At 42.1% G+C, this 14,204-nt stretch overlaps 1 protein-coding gene across 2 annotated transcripts in view; it reads right to left on the bottom strand.

The window, feature by feature from the left end:
• SLC45A1 (solute carrier family 45 member 1) overlaps positions 1-14,204 on the bottom strand; it is a 52,555-nt gene that overhangs the window by 13,603 nt on the left and 24,748 nt on the right. Inside the window, exons 3-8 of one of the 2 annotated variants that reach the window (XM_074975798.1) lie at positions 13,059-13,151; positions 11,186-11,410; positions 8,521-9,257; positions 7,109-7,262; positions 5,825-6,001; positions 3,102-3,307 (exon numbers count right to left, since the gene is read on the bottom strand). In XM_074975798.1, coding sequence (XP_074831899.1) covers positions 3,102-3,307; positions 5,825-6,001; positions 7,109-7,262; positions 8,521-9,257; positions 11,186-11,410; positions 13,059-13,151 — 1,592 coding nt within the window. Of the gene's footprint in view, positions 1-3,101; positions 3,308-5,824; positions 6,002-7,108; positions 7,277-8,520; positions 9,258-11,185; positions 11,411-13,058; positions 13,152-14,204 lie in introns of both variants that reach the window. The other variant, XM_074975799.1, reaches the window with a different exon arrangement.

The following is a 14,204-nucleotide window of genomic DNA, read 5'->3' as shown; positions in this document are numbered from 1 at the left end:
ATCGGCTACTAGGTTGCCTTCCCCATTCAGTAAGGGTCCTACACCTTCCCTGATCTTCTTGTTGCTAACATACTTGTAGAAACCTTTCTTGTTATCCGTCACATCCCTTAATAGCTGTAACTTCAATTGTACTTTGGCCTTACTGATTACATCCCTGAATGCTTGGGCTATGTTAATTCCTCCTTAGCCATCTGTTTCTAATTCTTGTAAGCTTCTTTTTAGTGTTTAAGATCACAGAAGATGTCTCTGCTAAGCCAGCCTGATCACCTGCCATGCTTGCTCTACTTCTGTCACATTGGGATAGTTTGTTCCTACCAGGGGTCAAAGTAACAAATTTCTTACAGGTATTGTCCTATCCTGAGTAAAGGAGGGTTTCACCTGTTGCCAGGTGTAGTTGCCTGGATTGTGTCCAACTCGTCTCACACAAGCCCAAAACTGCAACCTTGTACTGTTTCATCTGTGGTGCAACCTGTCCTGCCTTCCCTGCTTGATGAATGGTCCAAATATTCCATGTACCAAACTGGGTGATTAAGAACATTGATTTTGCAGATGATGTTGCCCTTCTTTAATAGCAACATGAAAGCATGGAGGAAAAGGTCACAATGCTAGACAACATTGCCCCAGTGACTGGACTGAGCATTAACAAGGGAAAGACCAAGACAATGAGGATCAACCAGTCCAACAACACCACCATCACACTGGGAGGGGACGACCTGGAAGATGTGGATCAGTTCACCTATTTGGGGAGTCTTATGGGCAGAGACAGAGGAACGTGTCATTGCCAGGATAGGGAAAGCAATAGCTGCATTCAAGACTATTTGTCCCATATGGATTTCCCAAATAATATCTGCAGAGATGGAACTGCGGATCTTCAACACAAATGTGATGAGTGTGCTCTTGTGTGGATGTGAGATCTGGAATACCAAAAAGTCTTCAAATCACAAGCTACAGACATTCATAAACAGATGCCTGAGGTACATCCTTTGCATCAAATGGCAAGATTTTGTCACAGATGAGGAGCTTTGGAACCGAGCAGGACTTGACATTCAAAACAAGAGAAGAATGTGGGGATGGCTAGGCCACACTCTCAGAAAACTATCATCCAGCATAGTCTTTTCAGATCTCACATGGAACCTTCAAGGAAAACATAAAAGAGGAAGTACTGCAGCAAGGGAGGTTTAGGTTGGACATTAGGAAAAACTTCCTGACTGTCAGGGCGGTCAAACAGTGGAATAAATTGCCAAGGGAGGTTGTGGAATCTCCATCGCTGGAGATATTTAAGAACAGGTTAGATTGATGTCTATCAGGGATGGTTTAGATAGTACTTGGTCCTGCCATTGGGGCAGGGGGCTGGACTTGATGGCCTCTTGAGGTCCCTTCCAGTCATAGTGTTCTATGATTCTATGATTCTATGATGCATGGAGAACATGGAGATCTACTGAGATTGAAGGACAACATCTGAGGTACTCCTGGAGTCAGCTAGAAGTTTTGTACTGAGACAGAGTGAAATGGAGGAGTCTTGTAGATGACCTAAGCTCCACTCTGAGTACAAGGGTTTATGTCAAGTTAAGTAAGTCATTGTCCTATCGCAACCCCTTGAGGTCTACTGTCAAGATGGGTTGGGAGAGAGGCTGCACTAGAACAGTAAGTGTAAGAAATGTTTGAGCACTGAGGCTGACTGGGGTGCCGAAGTCTGTGCTGCCCAGCTGACTGAGCACTGGAGCTTACTGGAATCCCAAGGACAGCACTGCCTGGGCAGTGGGGAACATACTGCCCAGCCACCCAAGCACTGGGGTTGAAGTCTAGCTGTGCTGCCCAGAGGCTGTGGGTGCTGGCTCAGGCCAGCTGGGGCCTTGCCACCCTGCCCTGGTCATCCAGCACTGGGGGCGGGGACCATGGGGGCCATTGTTTTGGTCTATGTGGGGGCAGGGCAAGCGGGGGGGCAGACTCTGTGCAGCACCCTCATGGGAACCTTGCCCCTCAGTACACAAAGACGCTCCCGCAGCTAGCCAGTCTCTTATCAGTGCACTGCACCAGGGCACACTGGCTTACTTTCACCTTTGGTTCCTACATTCTCAATCAGGCTTCTTTAAAACACAGCCAGCTCTCCTAGATTCCTTTCCCCCTCATATTAGCTTCCCAAGGGATCCTGCCCACGAGTTCCCTGATGAAGTCAAAGTCTGCTTTTTGGAAGTGCAGACAGTCTCCTTTCTTCCTTTTATTACACGAGTTCTCCTCTTTCTTCTTCTGGAGGGTGTGTGTGTGTGTGTGTGTGTGTCACATGCTGCCAAATTTCTTACCCACTCTTCACTGCCATCTCTCGTTCATCATAAGGCAGTACTTCACACAATGGATCAATAACCTGTGGAACTCAGTGCCAAGCAATGTTTTGAAGGCCAACAGTGTAACTGGGTCAAAGAAATAATTAGTTCATGATGGATAGGTCCATCAGTGGTCACTTGCTAAGATGGTCATGGAAGCAACCCCATACTCTACGTGTCCCTAATTCTCTGACTGCCAGAAACAGGTCCTGGACAATAATGGATGGATCACTCAGCAATTGCCCTGTTCTGTTCATTCTGTCTACAGCATCTGTCATTGGCCTTTGCTGCAAGATTAACAATACTGGCCTAGATGGAGCAATAGTCTGACCCAGTATTGTCATTTTTATATTCTTTATGCTTCCTGATCAGATCCTGCTGAATAGCAGCATTAATAGTTTGCAGTCTGATCAAGGTCAGCACAGACTGAGCTCTGAAAAAGTAATGTAAAACAAGTCTTCAGTTTTTCAGCACTATACAGCAGAGGGCATGGGAGAAGGAAAAAGAAGTAAATATTAGAGCAGCTGGGAAGGCAAGAAAGGCAAAGGAAGATCAATAGAGATGAAGATTAAGTTCCCTTTCTACACATGGCTGGCCACATAATACAAAGACATTTTTAAACAAGTTAATTCTAGCTGATTGTATGTGCAGCAGAAAATGAAAAGTAGCAAAACTTTCTGATTGAACATGATCTGTTTCAGCAGAAGGTTGTCTTAACTGTAGGTAATATAGAAAATTCTGAACTTTATAGTTTAATACACGTACTAGTAGAAAACTTACCTTTTCACTGTGGTAGTAATCACACAACAGAGAATAAGGGAGTGTACAGAGTGTTGAAAACAAAATGCCGTAAGTTATACATAGAGATAAAACCACATAGATATTTCTGGAAAGTGTGGCCAGGCCTGTCCCAAGTCCAAAAACCAGGTATGCTATGAAATACAGGGTGCGAATACTGAAGTATTCTTCTAGCTTTTCTAGTGCAGCTGTAAAATAGAATTTAAGAGAATAAATTGTACAGAAATATATATAAACAGATTGTCCTTTAAAAACAATGCTTTCTGTTGTGACTACATCCCAGTTGACCTGGTCTTTAACATTCTGAAAGCATTAGGATTATTGGTTTATTTCAGGGCTCTGCAACCAAAGGAGAAAGAAGAGCCATTTTTTCAAATTCAGTTACAAAATACATAATTCAAGAGCCACAATGCATGTGAATATGAGACAGTCCTTAATAAATAATGTCAAACTGTGCTTTTTGTAGCCCCTATTTTAAGAACAGTACAAACACAGTGATTTGTACCAGTTGGAAAGTTTAAATTACTTTCATCCCTAGATTGGAGAGCAAATGATGACAAGGAATAGGGGACAGGCTCTTAAGATGGAAGGAGCAAGGTTCTCATCAACCCTCCATGCTCCCCTGCCTGCCACTCCCAAGCTTAACCCCTCTCAGCCCCCCAAACCTGCCCCCTCATCCCCAGGCTTAACCCCTCTCAGCCCCCAAACACCCCCACATCCCCAGAAAGAATGCCTCTCAGTCCCAAACCCACCCCCCCAGCATAACCCTTAGTTACACTATTCAAGTATGTTTTACTCAAGTACTTTATTTTTTATGAAACTTTGACTTTTACTTAACTTTACTTGTGTATGCATGTGTATAATATACTTGTGAAAAAATGGTTCCCTATGATAACTCCGATTATCATAGGACACCCACTTTTTACTTCCGGATACTAGATTTCAATTAAGCCACAACAGGTTTGTACTTTTACTCAAGTAGTTTTCCAAAAGGATACAATCACTTTTGCTTAGTTACAATTTTTTCAAAGTAGCAGTACTTTTACTCAAGTAACTTTTTGGGGTACTTTTCCTAGAACAAAATAAGTTGTCCTGTGGAACAAACTGATTATATTTCAGGAATATTGTATGTTCTCTTTTTAGTGTGTATACACACTTGTGTCATATTACTATTTGCCATAAAACAGAAGGGGACTGCATCTCAGTGATGAGGAAAGGAATACATGTATAGCTGACTGAGCTTGCCATTACATTCAATGTGAGAGCATTTCTAGTTGTGTCTGTTAGTCTATCATATAATAACCTCTGAATGCTTCATTTAGTCAATTTCAAAATATCAGGGAACCTTCAAGGCAGCGGCCAGAACTTGACCAGTTTTGAAGAAAATCAAGAAGCCAAGAAGAGGGAAATGGGGGACACAAAAAGCCCTGCCAATTGTTTAGCACAGCCACTATTTTAAGCCACTCTGCAATTGTTTTAGGTCCATCAATGGCCTGATGGTACCCACTAATGCCTTCCAGCATAAGAGTAGTCCTAACTCATCTCTGCCCTACCAACACACAGAATCATATAAATGCAGGTCTGGAAGAGACCACAACAGAATGCCTAGTTCCCTCTGCCCCCAAGGCAGAACCAAGCACACTACAGCATCTCTGAGAGGTGTGTGTCTAAAATGTCCTTAAAATCTTCTAATGCCTGGGAAGCTATTCACAACTTAACTATCCTTTACAGCTAAAATGTTTTTACTAATATCTATCCTAAATCTTCCTTGCTGCATATTTAACAGATTACATTTCTTGTTCTACCTTTAGTGGACACTGAGAACATTTGACCATCCTCTTTACATATTTGAAGGCTGTTATTAGGGTTCTCTCTCAGTGTTACATAAGGCACTTGTCAGTGCACCCCAGAATTATATGAGCCTATTTTGTAACTGTGACACTTTATTGGCTCATATTAAACTTGTGACCTGCATATATAAGTATACTCTCCACTTTATTATACAAATCATTCATGAAAATATTTAACTGGACCCAGACTGGATCTCTGCAAGAAACCCCTATTAATGTCTTCACAGTTTGGTAGCAAACCACTGATAACTACGCTGAGTAATTATTTTTCAATCAGTGGTGCAAATACATTACAGTTATTTCATGTAGCCGCATTTTCCACTTTGTATGTGGGATTGTTTCCCTCTCCATGTGGGAGAAGGGGTGTGAAGGCAGGGTGCAAAGAATCTGTAGCAGGGAAGTTACAGGAAGTGCTTGTCATAGAAGCAGGTGGAACGGTAGCATATAGGGAGCTTATGTGGGGAAATGGAGGGATGTGAGGACCCCTTAGTACTTGCAATATGGTCATTTTACCAAGCTTTGAAGTGTGCAATTTCCCATACCTCAGCTCTCCTACCTTAAAAGCATCTTGTGAAGCTATGGAGTATTTTATGAATAGTGCTATCTACTGGCAATACTTTTATTGTGACTGGACTGTTAGGTGTCTGTGTTGTCAGTGCTAACAAACATTCCTTCACAGAGCTAGTATATAAACAAACAATTATTAATAAAAAAGATTTTAGGGCAGAAAAATCATGCAGTAGCACACTAGTCTGCATGATCAATGTCAAGCCTCAAACAACATTCTGTAGGCGTAGGAGCAGCTTTTCAGTTCATTTTTCTCTTAGCAGTATGGGAGAGAGCTCTGCTTAGTACCTGAGTAGAATGCAGCACTGAATGCATAGATGCACATTCCCCAGCACCCCATAGTGACCCCAGCATTGTACTTTTGATATTCCTCAGAGTTGTGAGGAGCTTTAGCATTGCCTTGAAACACCACTTCTCCCATGAAGTCTGTGTAGAACAGCAACATTCCTTCAAAGGAGAGCCAACCTGGAAGAAGAGAAAAGCAATATTTGTTTATTTAAAGGTGAATGGCATCTTTAAGCTCCTGCTATGAGTTTTGGGTTCTTTTGCGTATTTTAGATTTCACAGCAGTAAACAAAATGGGTCACATTCTATAATACATTCCACAGATCACCCTTATCATCATGGGAGTTACGTTTACACTAGCCAAAAACTTCGAAATAGCCATGCAAATGGCCATTTCGAAGTTTATTAATGAAGCACTGAAATACATATTCAGCACCACATTACTATGCGGGCGGCCGCAGCACTTCGAAATTGATGCGGCTCACTGCCCCGCAGCTCGTCCAGATGGGGTTCCTTCAAAGTAGCTGGGGTCCTTTCGAAAAGGAACCCCGTCTGGACTAGCCGCGTGGGGGCGAGCTGTGTCAGTTTCAAAGTGCTACGGCTGCCCGCATGCTAAAGTGGCGCTGAATATGTATTTCAGTGCTTCATTAGTAAACTTCGAAATGGTCATTTGCATGGCAATTTTGAAGTTTTTGGCTAGTGTAGACGTAGCCATTGTATGGCAAACTGGGGTATAAATCTACAGAACTCCAGCATACTGCACACTGTCTGTGCCATACTGAACAGAAAGTGTTCACAAGGGAATGGACAGTTAGTGGATGGCATACTGAAGCTGATCTTCATGAGGGTACACTCATTCAGTTGGAAGCCCAATACCAGAGGACAATATTGGAGGCAGCTGAACTGTAAAGTAATTTTAATGATATAATTTTCAATTTATAAATTCTGCTCCTAGTTCAGCTTCTTGTGTCCAAGTACATATGCTCAACCTTAGTGCTATTATGAACAAGGAATTATTTTCTTGCTAAAAATAAATATTTATTCCTCATTTCAGGCAGAAAATTTAGCTGCAAGAAAAACATCAGAGATTTTCTTAAGTTTGGAATATAACAATACTAAATTTGGAGGAAATTAGGTCCCAGTTAGTTGGCAGTCCTCGGCCAGGGACAACCACAACAGATCAAACACTTTAAAATATTAATCCAATCTGATTCTTAAACCATTTTCTTTTGGATGGAAAACCCATGACTTTCATGGTAAGAAAAGTGTAATGCAATGCAGGTTTACCTAGGAAGTGGTTGATGCAGAGGTTACGTAGAGTCTTGGGCATGTGGCAGATGTTTGAACAAAGAAGTTTCATGGAAAGTGATTGCTCAGGCATCTCACTTGATCCATTCAGCTCACTCTCATACTTCACACCATTCAGCAAAATATTAGCAACCTGCACCATAAGAACTCCAAATAAGAAAACAACACAGAAACACACACAAACAAAGCCCTGTAATATTTGTGGTCATTGAAACAGTTGCCATAAAAAGTAAATATTGAACAGGCTTTGTATCAGGAATGCATTCGGCAGTCCTTTGTACACCAATCTCAGTGAAGTCAGGAGAAGCCAGGATTTTACTTAGAGTGGCAAATTTCACTCCTTTAGTACAGCCACAGAAAGCCTGGTTGGTTCATGTCAGTACTTCCTAGTCCCACCTGTACGTTTTCAGACCAACTTCCACCTAGCATGTAATTTACACCACCATTCATGTAACTCCTGAATTTGGCCAAAAGATTTCCATGGATGTTGCACCTTCTAACATCTTTAGCAGAGGTTGGCTCATGCTTACAAAGGGCTGCTGAATGCATTCCCTATACAAAACAAGTCTGTTCACAAGACTTACTGTAGTAATATGAGGGTGAAAAATATCTCTGTTAAGCATGCTTCAAAACACGGAATGTATAATAGGGTCAAATGAGCAACAGAAACATATCTAACCGGACAGTTTGCCTCATTTGTGCTCCCGTCATGTTCTAGCACACAAAGGTCCCTTGCCTCCTGCTGATTCCTGGGAAAGCACTAGGTTTTGGGGCAAGCTTCACCAGTCTTTTCCTGGGAACTGGAAAATCTCCCTTCCACTGATGGGAGTATGTGGAGACATACACAGCAAAATGCACACTCAGCCTGAGGTTTTATAGAGGAAGAGGAAGATATGGGCTGTAGATATTAATAAAGATGTGATTTTCACCATCCCATTGGTTATTATTTCATGGGATGTAAAATAATTGAGGCTAACATTATTAACCTCAGAAATGGGGATGCAGAAAGCAAAGAAAATTTGCCTCTTCAGCTTGTGTTATATTGCCTGAGTGGCAGGAAGAGGCCCACATTATTTCTTGGCAGACTCCTCATCATAAATAATTTCCTGCAATCTATTACTAAGTTTTGTTTCTGAAATCCTAGTCTTCTGATTAATAGACTCATACCATGAGTTCACATATTGTATTCCCAGAACAGCTTTCATAAACACACTGTATCAAAAAAAACCCTAATCACAGGTGTGTATATACAAACTAAAAAAAGGCAGTCATGATAATTAAAAAGTATATATTTAAGGCTTTTAAAATAAAAGGTAAAACTATTGAAGGAAACTAAATGAATGTTCATACTGCACATCTATGACATTTTTTCTGGAGATATTTTCTCTTACCTGCTGGCTGAAAGTTACATTCCTTCTCCTACTACTTTCTGGACAATATCCTGTTATTTCTGGGATAGTCAAGGTCTGAGGCCTCTTCAGAATCCCTGTTGATCGTGGCTTTATTGCATCTAGTGAACCCACCCTTAGTGCATCTCCATCTGGTCTTGGATTTACAGAATTCTCCCCTTGGTCCATAATTCCATTTTCTTGACAGTAAAAGTCATCTGGCACCCTGGGAAAGCTGACACTGACTGCCTGTCTGGGCAAGCTAGATGGAATTGCTAAGTAGCCATCATACCCTCCTGTGAAGCAGTCTATGAGCACACTGTCAATATTTGAGGTCCCAAATGAAGATGCAAATTCATTAATTCCAGTCAAGGAGTTGTCTCTACTGATAAGACTGCCATATTTAGGTGTGAGTGGGCTGAGAGGGGAAATTGGACTTGTAAAACTTGCATATAAATTATCTGAACTATGAGAACTGAGATGTTCATTTACACCTTCCTCGAACAAAAGAGGTGGAGAAGGAGGAAGAGGAAGACTTGGACTCTTCATCACTTTTTTCTTCTTGCTAAAAGACTGCAGTGGTCTTTCTGGAATGCTAATTAGTGTCAAGACAGTAGTCAGAGTCAATGTTATTGCTGTGAAGACATAGATGACACGGAGCTGCCCTCCCACAACTCTTCCAAAACTGGTTTTATCCCAATTTATCCCTCCAATAATATAACCAAAGCCACCTCCAAGACCTGGTGGGAAAAACAGATTAAGATTATTCTCCCCAGACAGTCCCTAAAGAACAGGGCAATGCAGCACAGCTCCATTTGAATCATGAGTTCTAAGATAGATTCCCAGTTCTTAAGTAATCACTGTAACGAGTGCTCTCTCTTAAATACAATACTAAACAATGTAATAGCGTGCACCAAAAGCACATTAATGGGAGACAGAGGCTATGTCTACACTTAGAGAAATCTTGGAAATAGCCATGTTAATGGCCATTTTGAAGAATACTAATGAGGCGCTGAAATGCATATTCAGCACCTCATTGGCATGCCGCCAGCTGCAGCACTTCAAAATTGCCACTTTTCACTCGCGTGCGGCTCGTCCAGATGGGGGTCCTTTTTGAAAGGATCCACCAACTTCGAAATCCCAATAAGGCAATTTTGAAGTTGGTGGGTCCTTTCGAAAAGGACCCTCGTCTGGACGGGTGCATCTACACGGGCACAAATCTTCGAAATAGCCATGCTAATGTCCATTTCGAAGGTTACTAATGAGGCGCTGAATTGAATATTCAGCGCCTCCTTAACATTAGGACGCTTTGAAAGCGTGCAGCTGTGCGTGGCTAGACGGGGGTCCTTTTCAAAAGGACCCTCACCTTTTGAAATCCCCTTATCCCGATTGGAATAAGGGGATTTCGAAAGGTGATGGTCCTTTCAAAAAGGACCCCCATGTAGCCACGCTGAGCCGCGCGCTTTCAAAAGCGGCACTTTCAAAGCGCCAGAAGCATCCTAATGATAATGGACACTGAATATTCAATTCAGCGCCTCATTAGTAATCTTCGAAATATGGCTATTTCGAAGATATGTGCCCGTGTAGACAAAGCCCACGAGTTGCACGGGAGCAAAAAGAGGCAATTTAGAAGTGCCACAGCTGGCAGCAAGCCAATGAGGCGCTGAATATGCATTTCAGCGCCTCATTAGTATTCTTCGAAATGGCCATTAGCATGGCTATTTCCAAGATTTCTCTAAGTGTAGACACAGCCAGAGAAGGAAAGGGAGTTGATTCTGCACAAGTAACTGCTATAAAGAACTGAAAGCCATCTTTAGTCCCGGATTTGCCAGATCATCTGAGGACAAGTTACTTACCCTTTGTATGTGCCAGAGTCCCCTGTGGTAAAATGACAATGATGCTTACTTGCCTCATGGAGTAGATCTAGCATTAAAGTGAATTTCTCCTCTGAAAAGTGGAGAAATTAAAATTGATCCTCCAACTCAACAGGAATCTCTTCCCCATGTGTATTCAGAAACAGAGGAGCTCACTTTACTGAATAATAAGATGGCTACACATATGAAGTGGCAATACTGTTTAAAATTATGTAAATTATACAAATTATTCACATGGCAACAGCCTTCGGCCAATGTCCTTTCTGTCTTCACACACCTACAATGGGCAGTGCCTGTTTTAGAAATCGGGTGACAGAAGAAAACTAGACACTTGAACTAGCAGAGTTCTAACAATGAAACTAAGCTAACAGAGCTAACAATGAAACTAAGTAGCGAGGGCACCCACCAAGATTTGCATCTTCCAATAAAACTGGTATGTTCTTCTGAATACAATACGCTTATCTCCATTTCTGTGTGAATATTATTGCTATTGTATCTGTTGTGGGGGGAAGGTCAGGAAAAACTCCTCAAGAATTTAATTTATTTCTCTTTTTACATTTGTTGTGAAACTCTTTGACAACAAAAACGCAAACTCGGGAAGGACATCTCTCAAATCTCCTATCATTAAATTTTATACGCTGTTTATTTTTTAAAATTGCTGGCATTACTTACAGGTGTATGCATGCCTAAAGTTCAAAGACCTATGATATACACACATATGCATGCCATGCCAGAATTTGTCTTCTCATTGCTAAATGGCAAAATGCCATGCAAGAATAAATAAAAGCACATACCTGCTAACAAAGCATGGATGTTAAGCCCCCTGTCCTGATCCACTGGGCTACACACATCCATCATGTAGGCATGACTGGGATTGTCTGCTGAATCTGCACTGAAGTCCATTAGAACAACCCCGCAAACTGTGAGAACTATTCCCCACTTGTGGTTATTCACAGTGTCAGCCAAGGCGCTGCCGATATCCCTTCCATTCAGCATAAGGGAGAGCCCCAGTAGTGCTCCTAGGTACAAGGAGTCCAAAGAGATCAGCCACACAGAAAAAATTATGAAGGCTGCACCCTCCCCTGCTTTCTGACTGTTATTCCACACAGAACTCAGGATATGCATGTACCATTATGCACAGTCAGATCACCACAGACCAGAGGTTCTGTGCAGCTTATGGAAAGACTTTGGATCTCTATTCCTGACAATGTTCAAAGTACCTGAAATATTCGCTCTTCTTAGATCCAACCTTAAAATTTAATGAGCACTTTCTAGAATTGTTTGCAACATTTCCTTACTGCTGACAACTCTTCACAGACCTGGATCTCTCTTGCTCTCTGAACACACCGGGCACTTCCATGCCTCCTTCAAGTTGCCCATACAGAAGGCAGCACCACAGGGCCGAGCGAAGCTAATGTGAATACAATTCTAGGGAATTTATTTAATGTAGTTTTAATTTAGATAATCTAGGGACATAGATCTCAGCTAACATACACATACATTAGCTCTCATCAAGATGTTGCAGTTATAAATCATAATGTAGCCACATTAGCAAGATCAGAGATAGCATGGCTTAACTGCATGGAGTAGACACCCACCAAATTCCAGGGACTGTCTGCATTCAGAAGCGCCATTCCCTTCAAGTGCTGCACATACAGGAAGAAATGCTGCCTGAAGAATTAGCTGACTCTGCTTCTCCTTTGTGCCTGCTACTGCACAACAGAATGGAAACCCAGAAAGTGGCAAACCAGAAGTCTCCTTCTAGGGTTCCCTATAAGCTGCATGGGCCGTGCCCATGCAGCTGCCTAATAAGTCCTGTGTAGGGGCTCACAGCTGCCATGTACAGAGCTGCCGCCGTTCAGGGAAAGATCCCTTTCCTCTGGCTGCAGCATCTCCCCACTGGGAGAAGCACACTGACTGTTGCAGCTCCCTGCTGAGGCCAGAGGAGTGCATCTATGCCCTGGCCATCGTAGCTCCCTGATGTGTGGCACTTCTCTATATTGACATACATGACAAAATTCATTCCGCACATGGACATAAAAAATTAGAGAGTATGCTGCTCCTGCCTCTCTTTGGATCTGTCAGCCCAACCAAAGTCAGGAATGCCTCCTAGCTCTCCACCAGAGCAAGGAACATCTCCAGCCCCTCCTGTGGGGGCTTTCACTCTGGGAAAGAACGTAAAGGCAAAAACCTATGTATTTTTCTGCCCAAAGTCCCTTCTGCTTTTGAGTAAACAAAAAGCTGAGTTTCATAAATAGGAGTGAGTGTAAAACGGAATCTAAAGAGTACTGCATACACCTAACCTTCAAACAATAACCAGCTAAAGCTCACAGCACATCTTTTATGGAGAAAAGGAAACTGGTGTAGGGAATGCCAGAGACTCTCCCAGGTTCATATGGCAACTATCAGGACTGGACTGAGAAGTCAAGATCTTGGAGCCCATCCTGTGCTTTGTTAACCAGCTGAGGCAAGCATAGCTCCACACAGTTGGGAGGAAGGTGAATGGGGCTTTCTCGGGCAGAGCACTGCACCAGTAAAGGGAGGGGAAGAGGAGAACAAGGCTAGTCACAGGGAACACTGCCTGTGGGAGGGGAAGAAGAGTTTTCCACTGTTTTACATTTTTTGAGATTTGAAGGGTTTTAATTTGTGTTTTTTAAAAAAACACACCTATTGCAAGGACCAGAATGAAGGGCCGCCTCCTGCCAAACCGTGATGTGCATCTGTCACTCCAGGCCCCCAGAAAAGGCTGCAGCAGGAATCCTGAAACAAAAATGACTCACAAGTAATGGACATTTCTGTTACTACCCTGTCTCACCAAGACTTCATAAAGGGAGATTGAAAACATGGACAGTTCATCATTAAGGCAGAATGTGACCATCTCCATCAATAGCAGTCATCTATGCCCAGATTTTGAAAGGTATTAGGCACTGTTGTGCATCATGTTGCTATGCTTAAATGATTTAGGAACTTAAATCTTATTTACAAAAGGTAAATAAGCTCTCGTGATTTTAGCTCCTAAGTGCTTACATCACCTTGAAAATGAGACATAAGCTCCTTTTCTGTTAAATGATGCAATGCTGAGCACAGCAAAACCTACATACCTTTTAAAATCTGAGTCATAGGCTTTTGCACTATTTCCTTCTTTGAACTTCTTGGAGAAAACTATGAACAGTAGTACTTTACACTGTTTTCAGCTGATATCAGCGTGACTCAATGGCAATCCAATCCACTGCAGAATAACAATGGAGTTTGACAAAACGTGTCAAATGAATGGGCAATTATTTTTTATTTTATCCCATAAGATGTGGTGCTCTGTTCTGTGTGACAAACTTTGCTGTCTCAAACAGGAACTTCCTTATGAAAATAGCCTGGGCTGTAGAAGCAAGTCATTGTGTACACCCAAATGCTGCCTGGATTATACTGGGGTCGGTAGGATTCAATGGCTGAAGAAAGGAACTATTTCTTTTCTTCTTCTGAAATCAGTTTTAAAAGTACAAACAGACAGAAGGGTGTTACCCAAGTTGTGTGACAATGCCTTCTGCAACTTTTCCTGTATAGCATATTCCTTCCAACCCATGCTTGTACAGAGGAATATGTCACAACCCCAAAAGAAACAGTAACTCTGGGCTGAGAAGTAGATTTAGTAATATCTGGGATGCATTGTTTAATTCCAGGCTAGCCCCACCTTTGCACCCAGCTTGGGCCCAGGCAAGGTTAGTCTTCATATTATCTTCTTTCTCCTGGGCCAATAGAGGTTAGTTCCCTGGCTTCTTTTTAATTAATATTTAAATATACAAATAGAGTAACCAAAAT

This window comes from Carettochelys insculpta, chromosome 23 (genome assembly GCF_033958435.1).
Source record: "Carettochelys insculpta isolate YL-2023 chromosome 23, ASM3395843v1, whole genome shotgun sequence".
Taxonomy (NCBI): domain Eukaryota; kingdom Metazoa; phylum Chordata; order Testudines; family Carettochelyidae; genus Carettochelys; species Carettochelys insculpta.
Note: the sequence above shows the minus strand (reverse complement) of the source record. Positions and strands in the feature narration are given on the sequence as shown.